This window comes from Rhea pennata, chromosome 11 (genome assembly GCF_028389875.1).
Source record: "Rhea pennata isolate bPtePen1 chromosome 11, bPtePen1.pri, whole genome shotgun sequence".
NCBI classification, from domain to species: domain Eukaryota; kingdom Metazoa; phylum Chordata; class Aves; order Rheiformes; family Rheidae; genus Rhea; species Rhea pennata.
This window is the reverse complement of record NC_084673.1, coordinates 15,608,721-15,624,968: the sequence shown is the minus strand read 5'-3', so window position 1 is coordinate 15,624,968 and position 16,248 is coordinate 15,608,721. Positions and strand designations below refer to the sequence as shown.

The window sequence follows — 16,248 nt, the reverse complement described above, 5'->3', positions numbered from 1 at the left end:
ACAAATAGAAGGTAGAGGAGAAGCAGCCCTTGCAGTTACTAAGTTGATAACTGCTTACTATGTGTTGTAGAGAGTGGTAACATTTGAAATAGCAACTAATGCAGAAAACTGGATGTGCTTCAGTAGTTTATTGCATTGATGAAATGGACATTTTGAGATATGCTGGATAAGAAATGCCAGTTATGATCTTTTACCACTTCCTTTCAACTTGTAACTTTGTTTTCTGCAGCATCTAGCTTTTGTGGCTCTGTGTTGGGGAGGAAATAACTTTAGTTTCTTCTTCTCCTTTTATCCTCAGATATTCACTAGCCATTTCCTTCCGTGGCATGATTTAGATCTATCCTTTTTTAGATAGGTTTGTGTTTTAAGTTTTCTGCCCAGTCCATCTGAAATGAAAGGCAAGCTAAGAAAAAGAGATCTGTTCATGTTTTGTTTTTTCTATTAGCCTGTTTCTTTTATCCCTGTGATACTGTCTTTATGACTCTCAATCGTATGTTTCCAGCAAAAGAGCCATAATACATCTCTTTGGGAAAAATGTCCTGGTCTTGATTCAGAAGAGTTTAGGTAGCTGTTATTGGTTTAATGTAAGGGAATGGAATTGTCTCTTCTGAGTCTCACTGAGAAGGAGGCTTTGCTTTAGTAGGAAGAGCAAAAGGCAAGAATCAGGAATTCAAGTTCTCTTGAACGCTCTGTAGTGTTGGACTAATCATGTAAAATTTCTATGCTTCTGCTATCAAGTATTGTTTCATAAGAATGTTGTGCTGATCAATCATATTTGTAAAACACTTTAAGATCCTTGTAAGAAGAATTGCACATTCTTATGGGTCTTCCTTGTCATGGTGAAATCTCATAGCAATGAGGGGAATGGTTGCAGGTTAAAGAATAGAGGTGATCAATAATGAAGTGTTGCAATTCGAAGTGGAAAACGAAGCTTTCACAAAGATGGAATCATTACTGAAAGATAAGAGAATGCAAAAGAAACTGCCTTTCTCTTTCTGCCTTTACAGGCAGTTTGTTGGTCCAAGAAAGTAGCCTGTAATTTGGTATAGTTTTTAAACACTGAATTGGGCAGAACCTTGAACCTGAATTTCTCACTCCCAAGTTGGCAGCCCTGTTCAAAGGCCTATATTGCCTTTTCTATCTCGTGACCCCTCTTCTGGTTGCAAGTTTTGTATCTTTAGTTGAAGTGAATTTCTACAAGGCTCCCAAGTGTCTCAACCTCTTGTTAGAGAACTGTTGATATAAAGTAAGAGTGAACTTCTCACTTCCTATTTTGACCAGACGGTTCATTTCAACATAATTCTGTTTTAGCAAGAGGTTTTCTTTTCATATCACTGTGGAATGAAAATAAATTTCAAAATGCGACGATTGCTGCAAAGGAGTTGTCATCCCACAGAAAGGCCTAATTACTAATAGTGAATAAAGGAACAGAGATGTTCTGTGTGATACCATTGCTTCACATGAGTGTTAGGAAGATAAATGAGATAAAGTGAAAAGATACAGAGGTTGAATTTTGAAATGATGTCCCCTTTTATGCCTTAATGACTCAGGCACAACTGAAAGATTGATTCTTTCACAGTCTAATCTGATATGAAGAAGCCATGTTTAACTACTGAATGGAAGAACATGTAGCTTTTAATTTACTGTACTAATTCAGGGTTAGATTATACATCTTGTTTATATTCTCATTGAGGCCATTGCACAATATCAATGCCCAGGAGCCAGACCAGTGAAAGAGTTATGACTCAGTGGTGCAGTTTCTGCTCTGCTTCCCCTTTTTTTCTAAGACTGAAGGTTTTTGTAGAAATATAGAAATTCAGTTCTGGAAGAGAATTCCAGAGTTCATCTAGTTCAACTCCCTGCCCAGAAGACACCCAGATCATTGTTGAAAAATATACTGACTTGTTCTTAAAACTCTCTTTAAAAAAAAAAAAAAAGAACTTGCAAGAATTTAAGCCTGTTGTAATGCTTCTCTACCTTTAGTCAGAAAATATCCTAATATTCAGTGTAACTGCTCTTGGAGTATAATATTCTAATATCCAATATAACTTCTGATTCTATGATTCTCTGGGGTGCTCATTTTACTGATTTGCTTTTCAAAGCCACTGAGGAAAACAAATTGCTTTTGGTATAGTGAAAGGTCCCTTCCTTTGTTTTTCCATCCACAGTGAACTACTCCAGAATTGCTTTTCTTTTCCCATCGTTCTTTGAAACACTTGCCCTTTTAAGAGTTGCACTGTTTATGGGGAGTCCTAGTGCTGTAGCAAATGACTCTGCTGAGTTTCTAGGGTCTTGCTTTGTTTTGATATCTGTATTTGTATGATGCTTAGATGCAAGAAAGATGAACACATCTGCTTAGATGTGTCTAGCGGCAGTTGATTTCACAGACTTATACTTTTCCTCATAGAGATATGGCGATATTCGATACGAGGATGTTGAGAGCATGCGCTGCAGGAACAGGCTTTATGTTATCCAGACACTAGAAGCTACAACTAAGCAGAATGTGGTGAGTGTCTTGAGAGAGCTCAGTCCTTTCCTCTGATAAAATTCCTTCTTTTTTAGAAAATTCTGAGATGAGCTGTACTTTCTGAGGCCAAATAAATCATTTTATAGGTTGAACTCCCTCTCATCTGCAAGGTATTTGCTAACTGAGGTCTTGGCGTATGATGTTTTCAATCTGTGAATCACAGCATGACCTTCTGCTCTTGTTACAAGTAATGTCACAGACAGCTTCTAAAGGCTACCATATCTGTTGACACTCTGCATTAATTGGAAGAGGTTGACCTGTATTTTTTCAGCTGTTGTTGAATTATTAATGCATTTCTCTTAGAGACATAAAGCACTGTAAAATTCCCATAGTGCTACAATAAAACAACTTGTTACTTGCATTTTTGCTCTAGGGAGTGATCATAAATGTCACTGAAGAGATTATTGTACTGCAAATTAACAAAGGTTGTCTCTTATGTCTGTGGTGTGTGTGGGTGTCCTGTAATGCATGCGTAGTGTGGCAACTCTCGCTGCCATCATCCTTAAAGTTCAGATTCCTAAATGAAGGCAAGTATTGCAAGGACCTTTCTTTCTTTGCCTGTTCTCTTCAGTGGCTCAATTCCAGTAACTGGTGATGATAATGGCATACTTAACAAGCAGTATTTCATTCTTTACTAAATGTGACTGGTAACAAATGATGTTGGATATTGTTGATTGCATCAAGATTTTAGCTGTTGTATTTTGTTTTATAAAACGTACCTATTGCAAAAATAGATCTGCCTGATCTTGTAGCTAACTTTGATTTTAAAAGCTGTGATTTTTTTTTTCATTAAACAAATGTAGTTTCAGCTTCACTGATAAGGGCTGAATGTGCATTTCTCTTTTATAAAAGAAGTTATATGTTGCATTATTGTAAATATTTTGGCACTCAATTTTGTCTCTCTTGCCTCAGTGTAGGCTCAATGTGTGCAAACAATGTGACTTGCATTAAGCTCCCTTTTCTGTGAGAAATTTTCTTCCAGTCCATCATAATCTGATTGCTTTTAAAATAAAGTTTTTCTTCTTACTCTTACCTGTAACATGCCAAAACCTTGAATATTCAAACTATGTCTTTTAATGTAATATTAAGGCTTCCAGAACTTTATGCTATAGACTAACAGATGGGAAGACTCATCATTTAGTTAATTTTCTCTTAATTTTGCTTCAGCTACGTGTTGTGTCCCAAGATGTAAAATTCAGTCCTAATGACCTTGAAGAACTTTATGAATTATTCAAGGTAATGTGCTGTTTTCCTCATTTATCAAAAATCCATCTTAATGGCAGACTGTACTACAGGTGTGTAACAATTTTAACAATTCCAGATGAAAGCTAGATTCAACATGTGTTTTGCATGTCAACTGTAAATCCAGTGATGTAGTTAACATCCCACATCTTTCACCCAGAGGGATAATTGTCCTTTCATATCACCTAACATTTTGCCTTTCCTTTGCAGAAGGAGCACTTTCTTTCCTGTTATTGGAATGTAAATAGTCCTGTCTTGCGACACCATGATGCCAGTCTGCCATATCTTGACCAGTATCGGATTGATTGCCAACAATTCAGGGTTCTCTGTAATCTCCTGAGCCCGTGGTCACATTGTGCAAACAGAGACTCACTTGCACTGTGGACATTCAGACTTATGGATGAGAACTCTGATTGCCTTATAAACTTCAAACAATTTGCCTGTGTTCTTGGTATGAGAACAGTGCATACATAGCACATTGCCAAGGGAACTCTGTCCTTGGAGGAGTCCTGGAAATGCTTCTGTGTATCTCCTTCCATGTTATATCTAAGGAGCTTAAGGAAACTAGTCTTTTAACTCAGAGTTGAAATAGTTTTATCTTTATTGCATAACATTAAATGCAAAGATTAAATGGCAAGTCAAGTGCTCAGATTACATAAGTTTGACAGTGGGTGCTACATTCTTTAGGTGGATGATAAGAGCTTTTAGCTGGAGAGCTGTGCCAATTTGCTTGTCTATATTTGACCATGAAATGGCTAGCATTAGGCTTCACAAACTAGTAACTTTACTGAAACGTTAATCCTGCAGAGAGTAATTTCCCATTTGAGATTATATTTTAAAATGGCTTTACCGTCAAAGTATCAGAAAGTTAGGAAATAGTGTGATTGTATTGCCCAACCTGTTTGGTTGATGATAAATGCTTCCTCACATTGTCAACTACCTCATACACAGATCATTCAATATGGCCGGTGTCTGATATCTGGGGAACTGAAAGTTGTCTGGACTTACTGTTGTTTTCCTTTCATCTTATTTTCAAAGTGCTATTGTGCAGGAAGCAAAAATTTAAGGGAAAATGATGAGGGGACTCTAGTGATATATTTATTTGGTGCTGTGGTTTCATTTTAGTATGTGATAAGTGATATTGTATGCTCTGGCTGTACTTTCTTTTGTAACCATAGTTTTAGCACATTACAGAAGGTATGTTATGGTCTGTCAGAGAGACATGCTTTTGTGCATCTCTAGATGTTCAGATGTACTTAAGAATAGGATAGTATCATGAAATGTCAAAAAGCAATGTTCTTTCCTTAGTGCAGACAAACCAAGGTTCAGCTGCAGGGGTGTTGCCTCCCTTAACCTTAATCTCTAATTATATGTGGAGTAAGGTAGAATATATGTCTAGTTCCAACCTCTCTCAGTTGAAATTGTTTAGATTAACAAGGTATTTTAAAGTTCATCCAGTTGAACAGACTGTCTTGCCTCTCTCCTCTAACAGATATCATGTATAATGGAAGTTTCACTGAGAAACTCAAGCTGCTTTTTAAGTTACACATCCCTCCAGGTAAGTGAGAAGCACTGACATTTGGGGAGGGCTGTTCCTGTCCTCCTATCCTTTATCATCTTTTGTGATTTTTTTTTTTAAGCTTTACCTTTCTTCCTGCTGTCACGGGCTACGGTACTGTAATACAGATGTATATTTCTTCTAGAGTAATGTTTTCTTTGGGAAGGGCATAATCTCAAACACCATTTCTGCTTTGTTAATAGGGACAATATGTCTGTATGAAGCTTTTGTTTTCTCTTACTATTTTGGTAATTCTTGGGAGCCCTGAAAACAACTTATTAATTTGTTTATTGCAGCTTTTACTGAAGTAGAATCTCTAAGCCCTTCCAAAGGTGATGATCTTTCAAAAGAAGAACTGATCCACTTCAGCCAGCTCAGTGGTAAGCTCCAGAATGTTTGGATTTGCACACAAAATAGCAGAAGGTTCCTATTATGTGCTGAAAGATGGGGAGCTCTCTTCTGAAAGCCTTCAACTGCTGTTTTGAAATCATCTGTACCAGCAAATCATGTCACTCTTGACATGAATCCTATATGAAGATCTTCTCTAGATAGTTGTATTTTCATACACTGTAGTGTAGTATTTCTTTGTGGATAGGCATTCTTATTTAAAGCAGTTCTTCTTTAGCAATATTATTTATGTATGTGGTAGCAAGCCTCAGTCACAAGTCATTTCAGTGATCGCTGTACAAAGAACAGAGATCCTTGCTCTGAACTGCTTATGTCTGATGGCAGAATTCAAAGGCCACAACTGTTTACATGGAAATAGGGCAGTATATCTGGTCAGTATTTTTCATTCAACCTTTTTTTTGCCATACTTTATTTGTTGAAGTGCTGCTATTTCCTTTTTGCGTTCAGGGCATAAAGGTGTATTTCCTGCCTCAAGGATTTTGGTATCCAAGTCCATAATTATTTGATGCATGTATGCCAGAGTTTCAAAATTCTTTGCTTCCATTTTAAAATCAATGTGTTGAAAAAATTTGTGGGGTATGAATTTATGGGGTTGATAAAATATCCTCTTAGGAAAGCTGTGCCTCTTTACTTGCTTGGAGGGCAGATCCTTTTTAGTTTTTATGAACTATCCAGAAGTAGCACATCTGTAATATGGGTACTGTTCTCACCCACAGTTCATCACATGGTCACAAGCATTATCAGGAATATGTACTTGATGATATATGTGACTGCAGATTCTTTTGAGATCTCCAGCCTCTCTGTGGCTCATGGTATTTGTTGCTATTGTTGTACAATTGTATAGCTCAAAATTGTACAAATCTGACCATGCAGTTTTTCCTTGGCCTAATCTGTGTTGACTACACAGGGATCCATGAGGGTCTTGCTTCTGAATCGAGGAATTTCTGATAAAAATAAATGAAACATTTGTTCTTCCTTTCTCAAAGAAATAACAAATTGTTTTTTTTCTCCTAAATGTAGTTGCCTCTGCTGCAGATAGTCTTGAAAGTGATGCTTTGAAGAGCAGCCCAGGAAAAGGTAGAGAATCCTGGAGACAGTTGGTAACCATGCGTTTTTGGGGGAGAGGAGTTCAGAAAGTATATGTTGAGGAAGTAGAGTAATTAATATCATGGTGTTTTGCATGATCTTAAGCATAGTGCTAATGTTATACCCACTTTTATAAATGTAGTGCTTGTGAGGAAGATGTGATGTAAACTCTAATCCTGTTTAATGCTAAGCCCCGCAACTCTGTTTGACAGGAATGTCCTGAGGACACCAGTTCTTTTGCTCCTAATCCCTCAGGGAAAGGTCTTAGTTCATGTTTGTTTGTTTGTTCAAGTAGGGAAGGGGAAGGTTGATATTCAAGCATACCTGAAGCAGTGGCAAGATGAACTTATTAAAAAAGAAGAGAATATTAAGGATCTGCCGAGGATGAATCAGGTAAAACTGCCTATGTCCGAGTCTTTCACGAATCAGTTTTTGTTTGCTGTTTATCCTTTAAGTCCTGTTAGTGGTTTTCCAAAAGATTTGTAGGATCTCTTACATTTCATACCTTCACATTAATCATTAGATTGTGTTTTTTAAACTAGTGTAACTGTAAGTTCACATAGAAAGGAACTTTCAGATATACCTCAGTTTATTAAAGCTAGTCCCTTGTGCCTGTTGTTATCAGAGCTGTTGTTGTACTAGGCACCTAGTGACAGTGGTCTGGGGTTGAAAGCAATGAAGCAGGAGAGTTGTTGGGTTGCTGTTCTCTGAATAGTTTCCTCTGTATCTATCTGTAGTCACAGTTCATCCAGTTCTCCAAAACCCTGTACAATCTGTTCCATGGGGACCCTGAGGAGGAGCTGTTATATCGGGCTATAGCAGTAGTTACCAGCCTCCTTTTGAAAATGGAAGAAGTTGGCAGAAGACTGCAGAGTCCAATGTCACCAGTCAAAAGTCCAGCTGCTGTTATGGAGTTGCCTGCTGAAGTCTCAAACAAAGGGCAGAAGGAAAGCAGCTCTGAGCAGGCTGAAGGCAGTAGAGCACAGACTTCGAGCGAGGACCACGGGTGGTCTTTTGCCTTTGAACAGATTCTGGCATCCTTACTAAATGAGCCAGCCTTTGTGAGATTTTTTGAGAAACCGCATAAGATAAAAGCTAAAATAGAGAGTGCTAAAATGTTACAACTAAAAGCAAGAAGCAGAGTATAATTTTCTTCACTTTTGCACTCTGGGGCAGAGTGTAAGTGCACTCTGCGCTTGCAAAAAGATTTCTACTATGGAAATTGAGTGTGGAGTTTACATAGGAAATGGGATTGGAAGAGTTAGCTTTAAATATCAGATACCAGTATGCTTTTATGTAAATAAAAATAGTTTCAAGCACAATCACTTTCTTGCATTGTTCATAAGTTTCAGTCCAAAAAGGACTGAAGAATAAACTATTTTTACCATGTTACTAAAATATGCAACATTGCTAGGAAATACTAGGTGTGATCTATGAATGGCACTTTGACAAACCTTTCTGAATGACAGCTGTTAACACTGTATGCTCTCCAGACTCATTTCTGTTATTGCAATGAATGTAACGATTTCCATCCACTTTTACTTAAAATGAATAGCGACAGCTAGGAGATTGATTTCCAGATTAGTTTAAATAGTTATTTCTAAACCTGCATGTGGACTAGTGACAAAGCAGAGTAAAGACTATAATTAGAGGCTTTGAAATGGTGTCTGTATTGGCTACAAGAGCATATGGTTAGAAAAGAAAGTTGCTGGGCTCTCAATTCCCTTGCTCTGATGTTGCTGATGGGAGTGGACTGTTGCAGATCCCAGCAGTCTTTCCTTACTGGCAGTTCATGGACTGCATCCTCCCAGCCCACATCTCTCTCTCTTTTTTTTTTTTTTTTTCCCAACGTGGCCCTTAGCTAGTACCCTTTACAGCTAGTTTCTTACTTTTCTAGCTAGATACGAGATACTCTTTCCCATTTACGTACCCATCCTCTTAAAATACATGTGAAAGGGGTGAAAGTCACTTGGCATGTGTATGCCAAGACCGGTGTACATAGTTGAAATCAAGGGAAAGCAGTGACTAAATCTTTCTTGCTGTCTCACTGCACAGTGATTGTTATTTGTCTTGCAAGAGGAGCCATTGTTGGCTTCTCAGGAGCATGATAAAAAGTATGATTTTTGTTGTATGGTTTTGTTAGTGTTTACATAACAGAAGGATAGAATAGTTCAGAATAGTTGCTCCTTTTTCTGCTCTTGAGTCCACACCTCAATCTTGTAATTATTCCTTGTTTTCTATAGCTCTCTGGATCATTGCTGCTGTTATATTTTTGTATCTGCCTGGATTAATGGCAACAACAAAATTTGGAATCTGAATTGGAATTTTTAATATATATAAAATGATATGGTGAAAAACCTGTGAAGGCAAGCTTGAGCGGTTTTAATGCTGATAAGCGTTGACCTTAGGTAGCTTGTGCTAGAATGGGTTTTTAGAGAAAGAGGAAAGTGCTTGTATTTTTATAACAAAAAAAAAAAAAAAAAAAGGAAAAAAAGACATCTCTCTGTTGACCTTAAAATGGGTTAAAAATGGGTTTCTAAAGACTATATGACAATCTTTCTCTGTAAAACAGCATTATTTTTATAAGTTGTATTTTTTTTAAGAAGTGGAATGGGGATAGGGTTACTCAGTGTTGGATGCCTTTTTTGCAATACTAAAGTGAATGAGGAATATAATTAAAATCCCACTTGTTTTATAAGCAGTTGTTGAAATGCCATCATTGCAATGGGTACTAAAGTTCCAATGCTGCTTCTAAAGAAGTTTTGATCAAGAGTAGTGAATGTATGAATTATTTTCCACCCTCCTGCCCCATGCTCTCAGGAATTAATGTAAAATAAGGTTTTATTGAACAAAGAGTAATTTCAAAAACTATATCATTAATTTGAGAAATGAGGCAGCTTTCTTCAGAAGCCTTCATAAAGTAATCACATTTGATAAGTCTGCTTTGTATATTTATCCATAAAATACACAAATTATCCATTCAGATGTATTTTTCTGAGGCAAATTAGGGCACCACTGTAGTAGATTTTGAAAACAGCGAGTAAATACAGTTACAATATTATTTTAAAAATACAAAGCAGATGAACTGATGTTCTCATCCAGGACTTAATTAGATAAGATTTGCTCAGTGAGTAATTCTTATGCAAAGCAATCATGCTGAAATTAATGTAGTCCCTTGAAAATAGATGCAGCTACTCATACAAAATGCTTTTGTAGAATCATTGTGGATACTTAATTTCAAGATGTACTCAAAGATCTGTAGTATTTACTAAGCAATGCATCATAGAGACATGAAATCGGTGAAACTCAATGACTTTTTTGGTGGAGAACCAGGATGTTTGGAAAAACACAGTTTTATGCAGGTTAAAATAAAAATATAAAAGCTATACTGAAGGAACTTGCGAAATACAAAGCCTTGTGATATTACATGGTTTGGTTATGCAAAACTGAATACTCTTTTAAAAACGTTAGTTTTCATTAATGTCAATCCGAGAGACTGTAGAACCATTACCAGTTATATAGCAGCTTTTGTCCATAAAGCAGTTAAATCTGTTTGTAAACAGAGAATTACCAGCATATATATACTTTAAAAAAAAAATACATTTAAAGTAAAATGCTTGGATGTTTAGGGGAATACTAATGTTTATTAGCTGCATGGATTTTCTATTCAACTTCTTTATATCTTTTACCCTCAAAATGTAATATCTATTTAAATCCTTCCCGTCACATATCTACAGGTTGATCCACCAAGATTAGTCAGAGTGGCCATGTGTCCAGCCCCAGCAGGGCAGAGGTTGGAAGAAGGTTGCTTTCAGCAGACTGGCACGACTTGAGTGACTGCCTAAATGGCAAGTTCTTGCTCCTTTGAGCTCATGGATTGTGGGAAGATCTTGATGTAGTAAATCCAGGCTGGAGCCAAGGACTGTGACCTGCAGGTGTGTTTGCTGGGCTGCTGCCCTGGTTTGTCATAACATACTGAAGTTGAGGAACACTCTTACTTTGCATGGGGCAGAATAACTCCAAAACTAGTGTTAGCTCACTTTCCTACCCTTCCTGTGGTGCAGATAGCCTGGCTAACAAATACATGCAGGCTCAGTTGGGAAGGAGGAGGCTAAAGCAATAGAAGCTCTTTCCCTGTCTTCAGCCCCAAAGGGGGATTCCTCGACTTTATCACTCTTCTTTCTAGCCTTGCAGAGGCGGGGCAGAGCTCTCCATGCCTTATGGCTGTCTGAAGTTCTTGGTGATGCAAAGATGAACCCAGATTCACATCCTGTTGCATGAGGACACTGGGTGAGCACATGTCTCTTGCAAGAGGTCAGCTGCCGCATGTAGCTTGGTAGCTACTGCATTAAGCAGAAGTGCCAGGAAGAGTTTGGGCAGCTGCAGGATGTCTAACTCAGAGTTACTCAGCTCCTTCTTAAGGAGGGACTTTCCACTGATATTGTAACTTGAAGATTTTAGAAGTGTTTTGGGAATTTGAGAGGGCTCATTCCTCAATAGGAAGCAGTGTGCTTAAATGAGTATTGATGTATCATTTCACATATTTATGTTACTTCTTTCTGTAACAAAAAAAAAGCTGGTTTGAAGTGTAGGAGGGCATGCTGAATGGAGTGAGGAAGTTGGGAGGAATTTTTTGACAAAAGAATTTCTTCTGCAAACCAAAAAATAGAGGACAAAGTTTTCATAAAGTTATTTGGCTTTTTTGCAGAGGGTTCAGTCATAGGAAATAAATAAATGTATATCATCAGTACAAAACCAACAGTTACAGCTAGGGTACAGATTGCTGACAGTAGTGGTATGCTGTTTATACAGTTTTCAAATTGAACTACCCGCTGCAGTGGTGCCAGTGTGACTGGGCAGCTATGCCATGGCTGTGTTGTCCTCCAAAATTTCATGTGGCTGTTGGTGTAAACTATACAGTCTTCTCTTATGACTGGGCCATTATTATTGTTATATATGCACATAAAATGTGTTTTTTTTCAACCCAATTATTAGCCCATGGGAATGGCCAGCAGAGCTGGTAAACATGTTCCCTCATGCTTGCAATCCAGAAAGCGCTGCTCAGAGGGACTGTCAGTGTTCCCCATGCTCTGCTGGATGGTGGCAGCACTGACCGTCATCAGGAGCTGGCTGCTGACTCCCTTTCTCTGACCCGTTCAGGGGTGTCTCTATGGGGTCATGCCAAAGGGCCTGAACACGCAACGTGAGGGAATAGCTCAAATGACAACGAAAAAACAAGCCCTTTCCACCATGGAGAGAGCACTTTCAATCAGAAGCATTTCCTGGGCCTTGGAAATGATGTCTGCCGTGTGGTTCAGCAAAAGCACTGTTTCGATCTGTTCCTAAGACAAGCCACTTGCTCATCGCTCTAATGGCTGCATAAAAACGTACAAAATTTTTTAGAGGGGTTTGCTATGTGTTGATTCAATTAAAAGTTTCTCCTCCAGTTGTACTATACAAAATTCTTGTGTATGATTGCAGTTTTTATCTGGATTAAAACAAAATGAAATATTCCAATTTATTTCCAGAAAAATCAGATATTTTGTCTTTTTTTGCTGGTGTTGTCACTTTACCAAGAAGACAACACATTTGTGTTGGCAGATTGGCTTTTAAATACAAAGTATTGTATGCAGTTAAATACTTTAAAATAAATGAGGTGTTAAATAATTTTTTTTTCACTTAAGAAAAAAAATCCAATTGAGGCACTATTCTTTATGATGGGATTTTTCAAAAATCCTTTCAAAAGTATTGGTCATATTAAAGCCACTTTTAGTCAGTCCTTTCCAAAGCAAGGTCCAAGCCATTTAAAAACATTCCAGGACTTCAATCTCCCCCAAAGCGGAGGGGAAATGAAATAAAAGAGGAGACCCAGATTTTGATGCATGGGACTAACTCAGCCTTGCATACAACCTGATTCAGGTGTTGGAATGGCAGGTAAACTAGCCCAGGAAAAATAGCATAACTCAATCTGTTTTTTGTAACCCAAGTTAAAACATTTGTAGTGTGCAGATACTACCTCTGATGCCTTGTTCTTCCTAATCTGAGAGTTCCCCCTGTTGTTTCTGGTGCTGGCTATGGAAATCCCAGTCTCACTCGTGAGCCTCCCCCCCATCCTGTCCTCTCTTTCTTCCTATGCATTTATGTGAGATGACTGCTGCTTTTGTACCTCCTAGAGAGCCAGGAGCAGATTCTGATCCCCAGACTGACTCACACAGCCTAGCAAAAAGCACTACAGAGCGTGTTAGAGTTCTTATAAGTATGCTTTTATTTTTATTTATTTTATTTTATTTTTTTTGAAAATACTATGTACAATCTGTTTAAAGCTTGTCAAAATGCACAGGCTCCCATCCAATGGAGCTATGCAGGAACATAGATTCAAGACAATAAAATCTTAACTGTTCATCTTCATAAGACACTTCCTTTTTCCCATTACAAAATACTTTTAAGAATAGTAACATTTATAAATGTATCTATATTTGACTTCATATAAAATAAACCAAGATTCATAGACAATTCTAAGGTATTTCTTGTCTTTTTTCTTTTTTTTACATGGTTATGTTATGTTACATTATGTACAGTAACTTTTCACTGTGTTTGTCAAACCAGCCTGATTATATCCATCAGACTTTAGCTTATATGTACAAATATGCTAAAAGTGCAAGACTGTATTAAAGCTGCCTGTGTTTTCAGAGGTCTGGAATTGTGTGGCCTGTATATATGTGTGGAGATATATATACACACATATCTCTATTGAAAACGCACATATATGTATGTATACAGTATATAGGTGTTCATGTACTAGAAAGCCTCGGGACATTTCTAGGTCTACACGGCCTGGAGCCGCATCCCTGACTCGGGAGGCCTCTGCCCTGTTCCTCCCGTCTGCTTGTGACCGAGGGGCCAAACGTGTGTTTTCTTGTAAGCACCTGGTTCACCCAGGGTGAACCAAACCCACCAGCAACCCCCAATTCCAAACAGCTCCCCAAAACACAGGTCGGAGCTAACACCGAGGTAAACGAATACAAATCAACCTGAATAAAGAGCTTGCTTTAGTTCGGGAGGAGAGACAGAACGAGCTTAAGGCAAAAATCCCGTGGTCCTGGTTCAGTCTTCCCTGGCCTGGAGGCAGACTGAGCAGGCCCCCGAAAAAGGATTTTTCCCTCCAGCGCCCGGCCGAGGAGCGGGGCCGGGGCAGACGGCGGGAACGCGCCGGGGCAGCGCGTAGGGCACAGGATAAAGTGCGTGGTTTATAGTGCCTCGGCTGTGGCAAGGCCAATCTAACGTGTAAACATCCCCGTTGCCCGCCCGCGCTCCCTGCAGCGAGGCCGCGTGCCGGGGCGGCCGCCGCTGTGCAGCCCCGCGCGGCCGTCGGAGGGGCTCTGCGCGCCCCCGCCCCGCTGCGCAACCCCCCCGTCCCCCAAAGAAAGACCCCGAACCCGACCGCAGCCAGGCTTCGAGGGCTGTAGCAACGCCAGCAAAGCCACCCTGCCTCGGCTACCTGCCTGGCCCTGTTCGGAAAGCAGCCCACCCCTCCCCAGAGAGCCCCTTCCCCGCCCCAGCCTCTGAAACGCGCGCGCCCGCCCGCCGTGCGCCTCCCCGTGCGCCTCCCCTCCTGCCCGCTGGCACGCGCCAAGCCCGGGAAACACCCCAACGCAACACCCCCACCCTCCCCCCAGCCAGACCCCCTCGGTATCTGGGCAGCGAGGATCCTAAACGTAATAGCGCTTTAAAAAACAAAACCGCAGCCAACCTATATATATATATGTGTGTGAGTATATATATATATATATATATGTATGTATGTATGTATATGTGTGTATACAATATGTGTGTGTCTCTCTATATAGACACACACACATACACACACTGTGACTATATACATATAAATATATATATATAAAACTATATATATATTTATACACATACACGTTACGGCGAAGGCTGCCGGTCGCAGGCGCAGGGCTGGCGCCGGCCGGCGCGCTGCCCCCGAGCACGAGCTGCCGCGGCCCTTCCCCGAGGCCGGGCTGGAGCGGGCTCGACTGGACGAGGGTTGCACCGGGCCTCGGTTCAGCCCCTCCGGCCGCTCTGACCCGCCGTCACCGGGAGGTGGGCGCCGGTGGGGCCCTCACCGCCCTCCTGTGCCCCCCCGGTCCCACCAGCGCCAAGCCCCAAGGCCGGGCGGCCCCGCGGCGCCCCGCAGCCCCGCGCCGAGCGCCCCGGCGCCGTGCAGCAAGGAGCTGGAAAACAGCAGCTTGCGCGGGGCGAAAAGCAAACAAACGCAAAAAAAAAGCAAGCAAGCAAAAAATAAATAAAAAGACTTTTGCTTAGATTAGCTAGCGGTTAAACACTAGCCTGTCCCTAAACTTTGCTCTGACTGGCTGGACCATGCCCCCAGCTGCATTTGTTCCTGACCGACCGTTAGCTTGGAAAGCGTCTAGTAATGGCATAAACCAGCGCCTACCTCTGAGCTCTAACAGTGCCCAAAGCAGCACTCGGTTACCAACCCCGCCTCGAAAATGTACATTTTCATTTTTCCTTTGGAAAGACACGAACAGTAGGGACACTTTACTATATACCCACTGAGGAATAAACATTTTTTTTTCAATTCATAAATATAAACATATATAGTTAAAAAGTGACAATTTACAAAAATACAATTTATTGCTGACCTCCGGGCTTGTGACGTCCCTTGCGGCACTGCGAGTTTAAGCAGTTTTAGGTTTGTCAGATTGAAACATGACCTAGCAAAACCAGAAAGTTTGCTGTCATACGGGTTTTTTTGTTTGTTTTTAGGTGTAAAGAAACATGTACAGCAACACCCACTTGAAACAAAATAACGCTGCCGTAAGAGCAAGGAATCTTTGTCTGTAACCTGAAAAAAAAATCGGCTACAGGGAGTCAGAACCACATAAATTTATCATCTGCACTTGTTAACCAAAATGAACCAGGACAAATATCTTACTGGTTGTGCTGTGAGCTGGTATAACAAGAGTAAGAAATTCAGGCAAAAGTGGTGTTATGTGAATTAGCAGCATTATCCAATCGGCTGGAAAACAAAACCTGTGGGCTTGAGGTATAGAGAAAAGGAAAAAAAAAAAAAAACCCACCAAAATCCACGCTGGCCCCCCGACACCGCAGTGAGCTATGCACACGCGCCTCGGCGGGGTCCTGCCGACCGCCGGCGCGTGGTGGCCCCCGACGCGGCCCCCTCCCTCCCCAGGCGGCCCCGGCTCGCCTCCAGCGACTTCTAGGACTTCCAATCCGGAGGACGGACCGAGCCGGGAGCCGGAGCTGCTCGCGGCCGAGGCCCCCCCCGCGCGCCGGCAGGGCTGCCCGCGGGGAAACGCTCATGGACACGGCCCTGCTGCGGGGCCTCTCCGCCTCGGGCTGCGGCGGCCGAGGTCCTGCCGCGGGCCCGGCCCCGCGC

General features: G+C 40.7%; 1 protein-coding gene across 3 annotated transcripts in view; it reads left to right on the top strand.

Annotated features, from left to right (window-relative positions):
• TBC1D8B (TBC1 domain family member 8B) overlaps positions 1–13,336 on the top strand; it is a 42,591-nt gene extending 29,255 nt beyond the window's left edge. The window contains exons 14-21 of one of the 3 annotated variants that reach the window (XM_062585113.1): positions 2,408–2,506; positions 3,695–3,763; positions 3,980–4,220; positions 5,262–5,327; positions 5,624–5,707; positions 6,756–6,812; positions 7,117–7,214; positions 7,559–13,336. In XM_062585113.1, the coding sequence (XP_062441097.1) occupies positions 2,408–2,506; positions 3,695–3,763; positions 3,980–4,220; positions 5,262–5,327; positions 5,624–5,707; positions 6,756–6,812; positions 7,117–7,214; positions 7,559–7,969 (1,125 nt within the window). In that variant the 3' untranslated portion in view covers positions 7,970–13,336. Of the gene's footprint in view, positions 1–2,407; positions 2,507–2,613; positions 3,049–3,694; positions 3,764–3,979; positions 4,221–5,261; positions 5,328–5,623; positions 5,708–6,755; positions 6,813–7,113; positions 7,215–7,558 lie in introns of those variants that run through there. The other 2 variants (XM_062585112.1, XM_062585114.1) reach the window with 2 other exon arrangements.
• Positions 13,337–16,248: the final 2,912 nt, after the last annotated feature.